Source organism: Carlito syrichta, unplaced genomic scaffold (assembly GCF_000164805.1).
Source record: "Carlito syrichta isolate Samal-C Ts95f unplaced genomic scaffold, Tarsius_syrichta-2.0.1 Scaffold313372, whole genome shotgun sequence".
NCBI classification, from domain to species: domain Eukaryota; kingdom Metazoa; phylum Chordata; class Mammalia; order Primates; family Tarsiidae; genus Carlito; species Carlito syrichta.
The window spans coordinates 60,621-78,133 of NW_007257468.1; the positions used below are offsets into that span (position 1 = coordinate 60,621).

General features: G+C 35.4%; 1 protein-coding gene across 1 annotated transcript in view; it reads right to left on the reverse strand.

The window, feature by feature from the left end:
- The window catches only part of ITGA2 (integrin subunit alpha 2), a 101,714-nt gene that overhangs the window by 27,216 nt on the left and 56,985 nt on the right, over positions 1-17,513 (reverse strand). The window contains 9 exon segments of the mRNA XM_021718725.1: positions 937-1,073; positions 1,789-1,992; positions 3,911-4,054; positions 5,980-6,125; positions 7,034-7,172; positions 8,898-8,974; positions 10,782-10,947; positions 11,562-11,712; positions 17,255-17,403. Coding sequence (XP_021574400.1) covers positions 937-1,073; positions 1,789-1,992; positions 3,911-4,054; positions 5,980-6,125; positions 7,034-7,172; positions 8,898-8,974; positions 10,782-10,947; positions 11,562-11,712; positions 17,255-17,403 — 1,313 coding nt within the window.

A 17,513-nucleotide genomic window follows, 5' to 3' on the forward strand; every position in this document is an offset into this window, starting at 1 on the left:
AAGGTTTCATTTGTCAATAAAAAAATGCACCTCATTCTTTAAAAGCACAAGTGAGATTTGTAAATAGTATCATTAAACTCAAAAATCACAAAACATCAGTGAATAATGTTTTTCTGTTCTTGACATATTTGGACATTTAAAATACATTTTTCAATAGAGACGAATGAATGAATGGAGACTCTTGATAAAATAATCAATTTCTTTTTGGGACTATTTCCTCACCAGCCCAATATACTTATTTTTGACTTTGAATCCCACAGCCTCTGAATCTCTTATTGTTTCTCCCAATCTTCAGCTCTCTAGAGGTCAATGAGAGAACAGCTGAACCTAAATAATAATTTCTTGTTTATAACTAATAATGTTGAAATATTCCTTTTAGTCACAAAAGAAGTTACACTTTACTTTTGTGATCTGAAGTTTCAGTATTTGCTATGCACTCTCAAGAGGCTTCCTTTCTGTAAGCTGAGAGATAAGGCAGTTGACTGGGAGATACGATTCAGAAATATTCTGGATATCATTTCCAGAGTTTTGTGTTTTCTTTCCACTATTTCTTTTCATCCTATAGAGAAGAAAAATTTAATTATAATTTTTAAAACTTTTTGTAGAGACAGGATCTCATAATTTTGCCCAGGATGATCTCAAACTCTTAGCCTAAAGCAGTCTCCTCACCTCAACCTACTAAAGTGCTGGGATTACAGGTGTGAGCTACTGTCCTCCTCTCTGTTTTGTTGGAAATTTAATTCTAATGGTAAGAAAATGTATATATTTTTCCCACCAGAAAAATGTTTCTTCCTTTATGCAAACTATGATACATAAATACCCTACAGTCTTATAGAATGTGTGTTGCATTTCTATAATACCAGCACAGACCTCTGTTCTACTTCTTAGCAGGTCATATTTAGTGTTCTAGTTTGTATCTGGCTCTCAGTGACTCACCAGAGTTGAACTACTTGTCCAAAGGCACCAATGGACACATCGGTGATGGAGTCCCCATTTAAATCTCCATAGCCATCCAAAGATCTCCCAAAATACTGAAGATGGCTCCTAAAACTTCCATCGGATCCCAAGATTTTCTGGAAGAGCAAGTTTGACATAAAATTATAGTGTACCATAGGTGAACCAGAAAAATGGCAGCCTCTACATTACATTATATTCTCTATGTAGTCATTTTCCAGGTTGTCTTATTTTCCACAAAATTGCATTGGTTTTTCAGTCGCATCTTATCTGATCCCTATATCATTCTTGCAGCTGCATTTTCATCAAGGAAATAGCATGAATCTTTAACATAAAATCACAAGCCAGCGAAAAGATCAGTAGGCTGGGAATTAACGATGCAAGTTCAGGTTTGGATTCCTATCCTAGCTCTTTTTTCTTCAAGTTGTACTCAAAAGGTGCCTTCTCAGTGAGTCCTCCTTAATCACCCTTTCAACCACTTGATACCACCCATCCCTGAAATTTTATTTCCTATTTTAGTTTCCATTTATTAAAAAAAATTCCTTAGAATTTATTACTATCAGGAACACTTTATCTTGCCTCCCTCCTTTAACATTTGTCGCCTCATTGTAATATAAGGTTCTTGAAGAACTGAATTTTGTCTGTCCAGTTCCTATAGCATCCCTAGAGTCCAGAACAGTGATTGGCACATAGTAGAGGCTCACTAAATATTTGTTGAGTGAATAGATAAGTTATTAAATAAGATGAATGGGTTGGATGGTCTCCAAGACACTCTCTAGCTTAAATACAAAGACACTCATGTGTAAATACATTACTGTGTAGCTCATGGATTACCTGGGAATACTTTGTGCGAACAGTGCCCTGATGACCATTGTAAATGTATACAGCTCCAGAGTTCTGATTTTCCAATGGTGAGCCAACAATCACATCATTAAAACCATCCATGTTGATGTCTGAAAGAGCTGCAATCGCTGAACCAAATCGAGCATTTTCAATGCCCTCGGGGCCTTCAAGAAATTGGTGCTGATTCAAAATGCCCTTGCAAAGGGGGAAAAAAACAGATGATTAAAACAAATCTTTCAACTTGTATAATTAAAATTCAGAACAATTGATGACTTAACCAATTTTTAAATGTTAAAAATGGAGAGGGTATTCCTTTGAGAGTTCAAAATTCTCAATTTGTCATGAAAATTATAAATAAGCAATTCAGTAAGTAAGGTCATGAATCAAGGTGAAAAGAGATGACCTACCAAAAAATATCCATTCAATAATATTCACCTATTTTTAAAACTTTTGATTTAAACATTTTCTAGTAAAAATCTACTAATATCATGAATGAAATTAGTCACAAAACAAATAAAACACAGTATCTTAGTTTAAACTGTACTTTAAAAAATATCAAATAGTAGCATAATTATAGTGATACAGGAAATGGAAAATGAGATTGTTAATATCCCATTATAAGAAACACTAAGTAATTCTTCCCAAAGGAAAAGACATTTCCTTGTAAAACACACAATTTCTCCTTCAGATTTTGTAATCAAGTGTGGAAATATACCATGACTTCACAAGAAAGCGATGCTAATCAACTATGAAATTGGACCAATGTTGATTCTTTATCCTCTATTATAATCTTATGGAAATTACTTTGCTATTGAGTTTTATAAGGTATTAGAAAATATTTTTATCTTCAGTAACTGATGATAATTCAATATATTTAACAAGTCAGAAATATTTAAGAAACTGAGGATGTGTCTATTTTTCAAACAGACATGCCTATGTGTTTCCTTTGTTGTACATTCTTTATATGTATAATTGCTTTAGAATTATTCAATTAATTGTTTATGTTTTTAAAGGTTAATTTTTATACTGATTTAAATAAATAAGGTAGCACAAAATAGCACAACAACTAAACGTAAGCTGCACTATATTAACATCAGCTTCTCTTTTTCTATCCTTTCCCCTCTACTGTCATCTAGTTTTCTGTGTCCTCCTGTTTCTTTAATTTGGTTTTCTTTGTTTATTTCATTAAGTATACTATACTTATACACATGGATTTCTTTTCCTTTTTTTTTTTTTTTTTTGTTGAGTTGGAATCTTATTCTGTCACCCGGGCTGGAGTAGAGTGGCATGCTCCCAGCCACTGCAGCCTCAACCTGCTGGATTCAGGTGATCTTTCTGCCTCAGCCTTCCAAGTAGCTGGAACTACAGGCACATGCCACCATGCCCGGCCAATTTTTTGATTTATTGTAGAGACAAGGTCTCACCAAGTTACCCAGGCTGGTCTCGAACCCATGGGCTAAGACAATCCTCTCACCTTGGCCTCCCAAAGTGTTGGGATTACAGGCTTAAGCCACTGTGCCTGGCCTACACACGGATTTCAAGAGTTCAGTCTACAAGTTGGAAAACTGTGCTTTTCCATATTAAAGTTTTATGTACAAGGACTGGAAATTTCAAGAATTGGACATATACCTAAATGTGATACAAGGCAATGGTATTTCCTGACAAACAAATGCAGAAAACAACTGGGATTATATGAAGGTTTCCAAAGTGCCCGTACACTTTGTCTTTTTCACTCTCAATTGATAACAAGATAGTATTGCCCTATTAATTTTCCTTTTACGGCAAAGCTTTGTCAGATATACTTGAGAAATACACAAATGTTTGTGTGCGTGTGTATTTCAGAAAATAACGTGCATTTATAATGTATAAGAGAATATATATTCAAACAGACCTCTCATGGAAAATGGCAGTACACTATACATTAAACTCTAGTTACGCCTTTTAGTGTAAAACATTAACAGAGACATTCTCAAAATGATACAATAAAATCATATTATCTATGAAAGTTAATTATCAATTAATAATAATACATTTTCTTTCCAAAAGCAGATTAACTTTTATTTGTTAGTTCTAAAGGAAATTAAATTGTCGCTAAGGATTTTTTTTTTTTTACCTTTATGATAGTAAACAGGTAGACTCGTCCTTCCTCTTTCTTTAGGTCATTCATGTACATCGGTGCACCCACCAAAAGCACATCTGTAATTGTGTCTTTATCAACATCCACTGAACACAGCACACTACCAAAATAGGAGCCAATCTGGAGTAATAAAGCATATTGACTTTAGGATTCCTAGGACTCATACACTTTTCATATTATACTGAATGTTTATTTGCTCACTTAACATACAATAATTGAGTGTTTATTACCTGCAAGGTGCTAGGAACATAGAGACAAACAACATAGTCTCTTTCCTCCATTGTGTCACCATCTAACACCTGCACAAGAATCACCAAGAGACCCATTTCTAGACAATGTCTAGGAGCATTTAAAACAAATATTCCAGGTGTTTCTGATGCCAGTGGGTCAAAGACCACACTTAGAAAAATTCTGAGTAGGTATGTGAGTGTGTTGTGGAAAAAGACAGGAGGAACAAATAATTGAGCATCTATAGTAAAATGGATTGTAATAGAGTCAGTCCCAAATGCTGAGTGATGAGTGCTGGGGAAGCAAGAAGGCTTAGAAAGCTCAAGTATTACTTCAATTGCGTTTAAGGATAAGGAACTTTCTAGGTGGAGAGAAGAGATGATCGAACAAATGACATGAATATCCATGACATGATCTGGGACAGGTAAGTGGTTGCCAGATAAATGAGGACAGGAAGACTAGTAGAGATAAAATAAGAGGCTGGAGGCCACGAGTGGTGACTCATGCCTGTAATCTCAGCACTTTGGGAGGCCGAGGCGGGAGGATTGCTTGAGCCCAGGAGTACAAACCCAGCCTGGACAAATAGTAAGACCTCATCTCTAATAATTTAGTCATCAAAAAATTAACTGAGCATGGTGACATGTCTGTAGTCCTAGTTACTTGGAAGGCTAAAAAGGAAGGATTGCCTAAGCCCAGGAGGGTGAGGCTGTGGTGAGCCTTGATCATGCCATTGCATTCCAGCCTGAGTGACAGGATGAGATCCCAACTCAAAAACAAATAAATAAACAAATAAGAGGCTGGGACTTTGGATATTCACCCCATTCAATAACATTCAAGGCATGCCCACTGGAATACTTTTTAAGGAGTTAGAAATGAATAAGAAGTGATTCTTTCCATCACACTTTTATTATTATCTTCAAAATTACATTTTAAAGACTTCTTAAAATTATTAAGGAGGAGGGAAAACTACAGGACCATAGCTAATTTGTGGTCAAGGAAATCAAGAAATAAGTAAGAAATAAGTAAGATCTTCTTACTCCTAGAAAATCCATAGCAGCAGCCTAATCAGACTTAATCCCAGAGAAGATAAATCTGTGGTTAGTTTCTCCAACTCAAAGAAGAAAACCACTTTCTATTGGTTGTCTGGGATCAGTGACGCTCCTTTCAAATATGTGACAAGCCCATGGGTCAAAACTATTTAGTAAGGAAATAGGAAGCAATTAGCTGGCCTTTACTCTAGCAACAAACCTTGGCTGTAGTGGGCCATAACTGACATTCAGTAGGGTCCGACTACCAAACTGTCACACATCAATCAAAAGTGGCAGAGAAGTGAGTTGTTTTACTTTTAGAAATGTTAAAGCCAGCAGGACATCTTGACAGGCTCAAATGAAACACAGACCTTATAACATTATACTGCTCCCGCCTCCAGATCCTTGGTTTCTAGTATGGGATTGCCTATAAAGCAGTGGTTAGGTGCCTGCCATCATGACTACATAATGCCTATGCATTATTAATCTGGGAAGTCAAAAATATGAAGTGGAATGTAACTAAATAGGCTTTGAGGCCAGACGGTATTAAGTTTTAATGACTGCTCAATGCATTAGGGCTGTGTGACCTTAAACAGCTAGCTAAACTCTCAGTAAGCTGTCAAAGGGCAATGGTAGATCTCGGTTTTGTAAAGATTTGAGGAATATAGTAAATAAACTCAGATTACAGAGCCAATTGTAGAGGAGGCACTATAATTCCCACCCACCCAACACCTCACTTGTCCCAGTTGTTTATAAAATTAATTTAATCTGCTTAACAATGAGACTTACCTGGTCACCTCTGTGAGACTGAATAACGGTGACATTGCCATTCTCATTGACACTGTATAGCACTATCTGGCCGGTATAATTTGCCCGAGGAGCACCAGCAACAAAATGGGTACTTTTTCCAGTAGAAATTGACGCCACAGAGTAACCTAAAAGAGGAGTCATAGAATGAGTACCATTGAATATCTCAACCAGATAAAGATTTTGAAAAGTTAGTAGAGGTGTCCTTTATTGTTAAGTGTGACACACAGTTCCCAGGGCTCCTGAGTTCGTCACTGAGGGCACGTCTTCCTTTTTCTAAGATGAGTTGCTCCTGCCCTTTGACCTGTAACGTTTTCCTGCATAGATGGGATCTCTACCTTTAAGTCTGGCCCTAGATTCTGGTTGTCCTCATTAGCCACCTATGGATGTGGCATTCAACAAGTATTTCCTGAATGAATAAATAAGTGAATTTAAAAGGCAGTGTTGCACAATGGAAAGAACTCAGGCCTTGGAATTAGTCCCAGGTTCAAATTCTGGATTTGCCACTTACTAGGGTGTTTAACTTTAGGTAAGTTATTAACCATGTGCTCTCAAAGGTAGAAAAGTTCTGAAAGGGTGTTGGAAGGATTTAAATGTTTATATAGATAAACCAGGCAGCTCAGGAACTGTCCTATAGTAGGTTCTCATGATTGGTGGTTTCTTATTATAAGAACAAGAAGACTGAGAGCTCTAAAATAATAATATGAGACTACTACTTACTATATTGGCTTTTAGAAATGATTTCCATTTAGAGGAAACACAATTATGTTCCAAGAATTACAACCACTTGACCAGTCAGAAGAGAGTAGTGAGTTAATATAATAATTAATATAATTATATTATTATATTAATATCATGTTTCATTAAGTAGTCATAAGGTGAGACTAGATTGGCAAAGAGGTAACATATACATGTAAAATAAATATGATAATTAGATGACAGTTCAATGGTTTTATTGAACTAACCCTGAGAATCAACAAAGCTCTGGCTTAAAGGAGAACTTAAGTTTACTGAACCAAATACTGCTGTGCATTACCTAAATATGAACTGTGATTTCTATCCTGCAGAATTTGATCAAAAGCTTGTTTAGGAAAGATAAAATGTCTATGAGATGTCTCCTGGACAATTGTCCCACTCCAGTCAAAAGCTCCCACTGCACCCAGCATCAGGATACCCTAAAATAATTCAAAAATGAAGATTATTAAAACAAGTCACCTTTAAAGCATAAGAATGCAGGATAGGCAAAACGTAGACTGACTGTTTAGATTTAAGAAAAAATTAACATGAAATAAAATATATGTGAATGTCTGTTGATATATCACAGAATTGTTTTAATATATTTGTGCTGGAGAACAAGCCTTCCTATGGGCTGTGTTATCTTGGACTTTATTTAATATGACATACTATATAAAGAAACCTTTGTAATTAGCTATTGTCCAGGATAGGTACATAACTATCTTCAAATTTCTGTTCAAAGGCACACGTTTGCCAATGCTGAGTGTTTAGATCTTTTTAGAGGAGTCAGAAGCGAGCCTCCAGTCCCACATATTCATAAGAAAAGCCCACAATCAGATATGAGACATGCTTGAGAAACAGGAAGTGCTGACGATAGAGGAGAGACAGTGATGTTACTGCTATCCCAGGCATGTCTTGGAAAGCTATTTTCATCTTTCCTCCTCTCACTTCTTGACTCCTCAGATTTCTTCTAACACCTATATCCTTAGATCTCATCTATTTGTTAATAGCACACCTACCAGAATCACCTGTAGCCACGACAATCTACTAGAAGGAAAATAACCACTGGTTAGCCCAAGGGGGAGGGCAAATAAGGACAGGCTACTCTGGATTGGCTCAAATTTCAGTCTAAATAATCAAAGTCATAATTCATTTCTGAAGACGACACAGATAATTTGATCAGGATGCAATATGTTATTTTTAGTTTTTCGATCTTAGAAAATCTCAAAGACATAATTTTGGATTAAAAAACACAAGCCCTCAGAATAGCAGATAGGGAAATTATGTGTCCCATTCTGAGGATAAGAGACAATGAAATTATGTGAATGACTGTAATAAAACAAGGAACTCTGAATCTGTGGTACATGAAAAGGTTTCAGGGTATTTACATGGAATTGTGTGCAAAATTCTCTGTGAGTGGATTCATTTACTTATTTTCCTAAGGGAAAGATCTATGACTTTTATGAGCATCTCTAAGGATTGATGATCCAGAAAAAGCACTGTTATTGTAGACAGAAATAAGCTATTCTTGGTCCTCTGATCTGCCAATCAAATCCTCTGACTTCCTATTGTTCACTAAATATTTACTCACATCTTTTTGGGCCTGTCACTATCTTTCTCATAACCTGAGCTGAATTAGAATCAAAGACTTGGAAGGTAGATGTTTCAGAAAAACAGGAATGTACTCCCTTGAGACAGTGGAATACTCCAATCCTGTCTCACGTTTTTCCTCTGTACTTTTTCAATTATTTTCTGTCCTTGCTCTTAAAAAAGCTACCCAAACAATTCAGAATTCAACAATGACAGTGATGATAAGAGTGTGTATTTTTATCAAACATCTCCAGTAGTTAATTGATTCAAAGGAAATTCCTATAGGGATAATACCTTAAAATATACAGTGCCTGTGCCCTGGAGCATTCAAAGGCTTTTCTGGATATTATCATTTCCCACCCCCCCACAAAATCCCTGTGAAATACGGAAGGGAAGTCATTATTAACTTTCAATTTTTAGAAGGTAAATCAGCACAAAGAAATTAAATGACTATGACTAGGAGTCAGAACAGTTGATCACTAGATGGCTGTCTTCCCTCTTTATCTATAAGGCTACTGTGTCCAGAAGTACTATACCAAATGACAGCATGCCTTGAAGTTACATGATATACACACGTTTTGAGGAGAGTAATCTGCGCTGAATCCTACTTGTGACATTTCCATCTGGAAGTTGTCTCCTCCTTGAACAGTACCTGGGAAAAATTAGTTTCAAAAATGACTTTACTGTCAGCAATTTGAAATCAAGTTTTCAAACAAGGGCATGTACGGAAATACACACACACATACACATACACACAGTGTTCTGATTTTCATCCTAAAATAACTGGAAGATTCTGGGAAGAAGAAATCCCTGGAAAAGTATTTTAGCCAGTTATAGAAATACAAAATACTTTCAAAGTGTTGTTTAAAGTTGGCATTAATCTTAATGATAAAGATTAACGTATTTGATGGAATACTTACAAAGTTCCTGATATCAAAGAACACTTAATAAAGGTAGAAAGTAAGGTGAATACAGAGGTGATGTTTTGTTTTGTTTTAAAAACAGATCATTACTAACTATGAAGCTGCCTGAATTTTAGCTTTTAAATATTGGTACTAATAAATGTACACATATCTCAGACGCAGCTGGAAGAGTTAGACAATTGATCTGTAGGAAAAGCTATGCTGAGAGATAATTGGGTCAGCTATTAGGAACTAGAATTCAAGACTGAGTTAGAATTTTGCCAACTTGGAAAATTTTTCCAGTTCTACATGTGTGCTTGTCTTTGTCATTAACACCATAAGACTCAGTTGGTACTCATTTTCCATCCAGAGTGATCAAAATGATTGTTTCACTAATCTTCACAAAAAGGAAGCTAAATTCCTAGACTGATATAGACAAGAAGACAAATTGACAAATAGTCTTGTTTAGAAGATGTAATAATTTGCCCAGGATAAGTAGAGATAATTTTTTAAAAAGCAGAATACTGCTCCCTTTTGGAAGTCTGTCCATAATAACAGATAATGGTCAAAATTATTTCTAGTTAGCCTGTAGATTGCAATTATTATTATTCATGCCACTACAAACTAACAAAATTATTAGTGTAAGTAGCCTAGTAATTTTGTATTATCTCTTAGATTGTGATGATTTAAACAACTTAGTAACACCACAGGCTATTGAAGAAGCAAGAAATTTCTTGGATAGAACTTCCCAGTGGATAATCAGCAGATCAAGATTTACCTATAGAAATATTTAAACTGTAACTTTGGTCCTAGATTCTAAGGCTGTACCTGATACAAAGGTGCACAATAAAATATAGTCTTCTTTGCAGCAGTTAATGAGGGTTTGGGTCATGTGGGTCTTTTCTTTTTTTTTAAAACCAACCACGGAAGTGTGTTATAATCTTCTATATAGTAAGCTCCTGAAGATATGTTATTTCTGTACTAACTAGATATTCCAAAGTCACCTAAGTAAATTATTTTAGGTCCACTAAATAAAATGCTTTCTGAAAAACTAAACTATTAAAAACTTTGCTGCATTTATCGAATTTTAGAAATACATAAGCCTATTGTAAATAAATCCAAGAATTTTAGAACTTATATAACACAGCGTAAAAAAAGTAAAACTACTTATGATTATAATAGATATTACCAATTTGCCTCCCAAAGGTTATAACATTTATCTTATCAACAGTGTGATATTCTTTGCTTCCCAATAACCTCTCCAAGATTAAACATTATTAATCTGTAACCATCTTTTAAGCAAAACAATATTTATTTAATTTATATTTTTAAACACTTGCTGAAATTGAGAATCTTTTCTTATGTTGATGTATCATTTGTATTTTATCATTTATAAATTTCTTATTCATATTCTATGTTCATTTTTCTTACTGATTTGTAGGATTTCTTTTTTATACAAGGTGTACAAGTTAACATTAATAGAGTAAGTATGTGATAATAAAATTAAAATTCTCTTAAAAGTTTTGAATGAAAATTCTTGAAGGCAGGTGTGTTTACCTTCAATGCTAAAAATTCGTTCTCCTAATGTCCCAGCCTTTTCCAGTAGAGCTGCTTCATCTGACACATTGAAGAAGTATCTTTCTGTTGGAGTACTAGCAATTGCTTTTATTTCTTTGATTAATTTCTTAGTATCAAGGAAATTTCTGTTTAAGTACCCAAGAACCTTGAAAATAGAGGAAGAGGAAAAAAGGTCAATACTGCTATTCTCTAATTTCCCTCTTAGTATGGTCTAGTCTATTTTTGAGCACAATAGCCCCTCTGGAGAGGTAAATCAAACAATAGTCCCACAACCCTTTATTTAGTTGATCAAAATGAAAATCAGCAAAAAGCAGAGATAGCGTAAAAACTTTCTTTCTTTCTTTCTTTCTTTTTTTTTTTGAGTTGGAGTCTCACTGTGTCGCCCAGACTGGAGTGCAGTGGCCGCTCCTGGCCACCGCAGCCTCAACCTGCTGGGCTCCAGCGATCCTTCCGCCTCAGCCTTCCAAGTAGCTGGAATTACAGGCACGTACTACCATGCCCGGATGATTTTTTGATTTATTGTAGAGATGAGGTCTTGCCAAGTTGCCCAGGCGGGTCTCGAGCCTGCGAGCTCAGGCAATCCACTCACCTCAGCCTCCCAAGGCATGGGATTACAGGCTGAGCCACCGAGCCCGGCTTAAAACTTTATTTTATATTAAGCTATGAACAGCCAATGCGAAAGTGCAGCCTTGAGACGTGATGCTATAGAGGCACATTTACCCAGCAGCTGAAAGACATGTAAAAAGCAAATCCACTTACTGCTATGCCAAACCTCAGTATATTGTCATTGTTACATTGATCAATCACGTCTTTCAACATTGAACCATCATGTGATTCACCATCAGTCACAACTACCATTACTTTGGTAGCACTTGGTCGTCCACCAGAAGCTGCTGAATAAGCAGAATCTCTGTGACAGATAAAATTAAAGACTCACTATCAAAAGATGAAGTTAATACATAAACCTCAGGTTTGAAATAGAAATACAAAACTACCTTCTTTAAGCACAACCTACTGTGACTTAAAATTTCTAGCCATATCAATGCTGGTGACATATATGTTCTATTTGTAATTTGTAAAGAAACATATACAAATATAAATCTTGCTTGTATTAAAAATAATTTAATGCCATGTGTGTCATGGCTTGTGTGAGTATACCTGTGCATGTAATTACAACAGGATTCTTTAGAATTATTTTCTTATAAGAAAGTTAAATTCATGAATACTAATCAATGAGCAAAGGTATTTCTGTCAGGCTCGTGTTTACTTTTTTCATATTTAGTTATTTTTTAAAAGTAATAGATATACATAGCAAAAAAAAGTCAAATTATTTGGAAAAGCATAAACAAAAAACTGACACTAAGCCCCTCTCCAAATCATAAATGCTAATATCATTTTCTTAAGTTTCTTTCTAGAAATAGTTTTATTTAGATGTAATATATGTATAGTCTACCCCTTAAACTTTTACTCAAATGGTGGCATATTGTTTTGATAGACATTGTTCCATATCAGCACATATGAAGCCCTTATTCTTTTTTTACATGGTTGCATATTTCATTAATTGGAGGCACCTTAGTTTATTTAACCAGATCCCCATTATTGGGTATTTAGGCCATTTTGAGTTTTACAAGTAAGATTGTAATATATAATATTATTACATATTATATATTATATATATTGGCATATTTTTCAAATGTATCATTGAGATATTATCTTACCAGTGAAATTACTGGGATAAAGGACATACACATTTTAAGTTTTGATAGCCAACGTCAAAGTCAATGTATTAAAAATTGAGCACATAAGTTTATTTTCTAAAATCTTTTTTGTATTCTATATTGCAGGATATAGAACTGTAGAAAATATTTCTTATTTTCAGCCAGACAAATTTGATTTGCAACATTCGTATGAGATCCTTTTTCAGTGACATACACTCTTTATGAAACATTGTAGATTTCATTTATGATTATAAGGTTCTTGAGGACAGAAATTGTGCCTCATTTTGTTTTAATTACCTGTAATACTTAGAACAATAAGTTGCTACTGTAGGCATTCAATAAAATAAAATGAAAGAAAACATGACAATAGTTATTGAGTGTCAGATTCTATTCAATGGATGGGGGGGCACCTCATCAACAAGGGTATCTGCACAATGCATATTTGTATACCTAACCCTTAACTGTACCCCACAATTTTAAAATAAAAAATATGGAGTAAAAAAAAAAAGAAAGATACAGAAATAAAAGAGAAACTAAATAGAGATATGTGCTTGCTTTGGCAGCACATATACTAAAACTGGAACAATACAGAGAAGGTTAGTATGGTCCCTACACAAGGATGACACACAAATTTATGAAGTATTCCATATTTTTTTCTACACTGTTGGTGGGAGTGCAAACTAGTTCAACCTCTATGGAAAACAACGTGGTGATTTCTAAAAGAACTAGAAATTGACCTGCCACATAACCCAGCAATCCTTCTTCTGGAAATATACCCGGAGAAATTCAAATCACTCTACAAAAAAAGATACCCGTGCATGTATGTTTATTGCAGCACAAGTCACAAAAACAAAAATATCAAACCAACCATACTTCCCATCAAAAGTGGGCTAGATAAAAAAAAAAAAAGTGATACATGTACATGATAGAATCTTATGCAGCCATAAAGAAAGACAAAACTATGGACTTCACAGCAACTTGAATGGATTTTTAAAATTTTTTATTTATATCCAAAGGTCTGTGGAATTTTAATGTAAATGCATTGTTTCCACTGTTCATCTCTGAGACACTCAGATGAAGTTTTTCATCATGCTGAATATATATGGGGTACTACGGAGATTAGATTTCAAAAATAACACAGGATCACTTTTGACCCTGGTTCAGAACAAATTCGTTGTTAAGTTTATAGATATACATGTATACATTTAAGAGATTACTTTCATGTTTGAAAATGCAAGCTCTAATGTGCTTTTCACTCTGTGAGTCAATTGCAGGCTGTCCATGCACTTTTTTGATAAGTTGGCATTTGTCTATTCCTTGCCAGAAAGGGAGATATTTGCTATTTTTCTCCAACCAGTCTTAATTAATTTGACCCATGTTGCAAAGTTCAACATTTGGTTAGTCATTATTTTTGTTGTGTCAGAAGAACATTCAGTTTTTTCTTGCCATTAATTTAGTATACTAACTCTGAACAAGGAAGTGACTTTAATTTTGTATCAAAGTGAATATTATAATATTTACCCCTTGGCTGAAGTAAAAGTTTTTATATTGCATAAACTGGGGCCCATTGCCTAAAATGTAATTACATAATGATTCATTACTGGTAATTTTTTTCCATGGGAAAATTTTTTTATTCTACCTATTCACATATTTTAAATTTTTTAATTAATTAATTAATTAAAAATTTTTTTCCTTTGAAGATGTGGGGTACAATTCAGGGTTAGGTATACAAATGGTCATTATGCAGGTACTCTTGTTGATGAGGTATGCCTCCCTCCCCTGGCAGTTTCCAACTACTGCTAATCCCTTTCTTATAGTATTATGATAACTGTTAAGGTCTGCTTATGAGTGAAAACATGTGGTACTCAGTTCTTTGCTTCTGTGATAGATCACTCAGGATTATAGACTCTAAATCCATCCAAGTTGCTGCAAAGTTCATAATTTTGTCCTCCTTTATGAGTGTGTAATATTCCATTGTGTATATGTCCTACATTTCTTTTATCCAGTTCTCTTTTGATGGGCTGCATGGTTGGTTCAATGTTAGGCCTAACATCTAAGATCTACAAGCAACTCAAGTGTGCCAAAAAGAAAAAACAAACAACCACATTACAAAGTGGGCAAAAGATATGATTAGATACTTCTCAAAAGAAGACATACAAGCAGCCAACAGATACATGAAAAAATGCTCAGCCTCACTAGTCATCAAAGAAATGCAAACTAAAACCATACTGAAATACCAATTAACTCCAGCCAGGATGACCATCATCAATAACTCATAAAAACAACAGATGCTAGATAGGAAGCGAGGAAAAGGGAACACTTCTACACTCTTGGTGGGAGTATAAACTAGTACAAACTCTGTGGAAAACTGTTCGGCAATTCCTAAAAGATCTAAAAATTGACCTTCCATATAACCCTTCAATTCCCTTACTGGGAATATACCCAGAAGAACTCAAATCACTCTATGTTTTCATAGATACCTGCACATGCATGTTTATTGCAGCATGATTTACAATAACTTGAATGGATTTAGAGTCTATCATACTCAGTGATCTATCACAGAAACAAAGAACTTAGTACTATATATTCTCACTCATAAGTGGACCCTGAACACCTACCATAATACTACAAGAAAGGGACTGGCAGTAGCGGGACACTGTTAAGTGTTGGGGTTGAACAGACACTACCAATAAGAGTGCATGATCCCAGCCCAGGAGAAGTAAGGTCCAATGGGAGCCCAAACTTCACCTGTTTGTAGGCCACTTATGTACCCAATCTTGACTTGTACCCCACATCTTTAAAAGAAAAAAGAAAAACTGCTTGTATGTTAGAGAGAGAGAGAGAGAGAGAGAGAGAGGGAACAATAAAAAGAAATACAGGTAATTATATTCTAGGGGATTTGAGTGAAAAGTCAGATGACTCTCCTGTACTGGGCAGATTAAATCCATTAGCTTGGGAAACAGGAGTGAGAGGAAGATAGATGATGGCACAGGGGAGAAAATCAAAGTTTTGAAAGATGATGAAAGCCAGACAAGTCCCACATCAACAGACAGTGGCCATTATCTTGGAGAAGAAGACTTGCCAGGGCCCCAGGATTCCCGCAGGGAAAAATGCCACACCTACATTCTCTGCTGAAAACAGGGTTACAATGGGAATTTTCTAACTCCAGGAAGGCCATTTTCCACTTCAACTTCTTCCCCTGAGTAGTTTACTAGACCAGGAAGAGCACTTCACCTAATGGCAGCAGATCTTTTGTCTGGCCAGCAGCTTGTGAGATGGTCTGGCCCACAACGGCATCTTAATAGGGACAGTAACGATTAACCAAACCAATTATATCTTCTCTTGTGAGGAATCTGCTTTTGAGAACATACGGGGATAATCACCAGATGATAGAAGCAGCAACTAAAATATACACATAGAAAAAAGAGGCACAAATATCATGGGAAGTGCAGAAATAGAAATGACAGGATGTGGTGACTGACCAGACGTGTGACATAAGGAGGAGTGGAAAGAATAAAGAAAATAGTCAGGTTTTTAGTCTGAATGACTTGGGAATAGGCAGCGGTGTGAACCAAAATGGCAAAGTGCTGAGGAGTGGTGGGAAAAAGAATTAGGCCAGTTCAGGACATATTGAATTTGGTAAGTGAGCCAGAACTCCGAATAAAAATATTTAGCCTCAGCTGAATGCCTGTGTGAGATTTGGGAGAGAGTGCAGGGCTGAAAACAGCAGTGGGGTAACCCACACAGAGCTGATGCTGATGCCATGAGAGTGGATACAATTTCTAAAAAAGAAGATCAATAAAGGGGCGAGGACTCCGTTTAATGAAGGAAAAAAATCAGAAAAAGAGCCAGTGAAGAGGCAAACGTTGTTGACATGGAGTTGGCAAGGATTCCAGAAGTTGGTGGTGCATGGCAGCTGGGTTGGATATAGCAATGTATGTTCATCATTATCAAATGTTGAGGAGATGAAGAGAATGAGACTTGAGGCAGGACCATGGAGTTGGGGGATTAAGAGGACCATGCTTACCTAGGGGCAGAGCTGTAGGTATTTAGGAAGTAGAGCGAAGGAGTAGATGCACCTTTTCCAAGGAATTCTGATAGTGGAAAGAAGGAATACACAAGATAAAAAAGGTGTAAAGTAGACTTAAGGTAAAGCAAACTTATTGTTCTCATTTACTTTTTAACAACAGGAGAGTGTTTAGCATTTTTGTAAGGGTATCTGATTAAAATAAAGTGAAGATGAAGGCCAGGGAGCTAGGAAAATAGAGAAACAGAGATAAGAATGAAAAGAATGCTCTACTGTTGTAAACTTCACCCTTCCCACAGATTGTAATAAGTATAATAAACTCATTCAATTCAATTCAGACTCACATATTCAAGATTCTATGGCACTTGTTAATTAGCACGAAGTGCTTCATGAGCTCAATTTGTCTGAAGCTCTAATAAATATTAACAAATAATGAAAGATTCCTCCATTTCCTACTGTTTTAACTTAAGGTCTTCTCACTTCATTGACTTCACATAAAGTCATAATATAAAAATCCTGGAATCAAAGATTTAAGTTTCTTTCTCATCATCTTCTCAAAGTAAAGTCATAAAATACTTATTTTTTCTTTATTAGTTCTGATTTACGTGTGGATACCAGGTATATTTATTTTCTGTCTTTTGCTTCCGTTTTCTTATTTATGAGCACTTTTCTGTTATCAATATATTGGTCCATTAGCTGCAACTTACCTTGCAAATTGAATTGCTTTGAATGTGTTTGTGAGGTCTCCACCATGTTGATATGTTTTGGATGTTGCAACAATCATTTCTTCTTTGGTTTTAAATGTGTTCAGATTAAACACAACTCTTGGTTCATTGGCATACTGAATTAACCCCACCTTCAAGAGAGTATAAATTTATTAATGAGCTGTCATTAAGTTATAAATAATTTCCATTTAGCCAATATAATAAACATCAAAAGTTTAAGTGTGAGTCAATAACTTAAGGG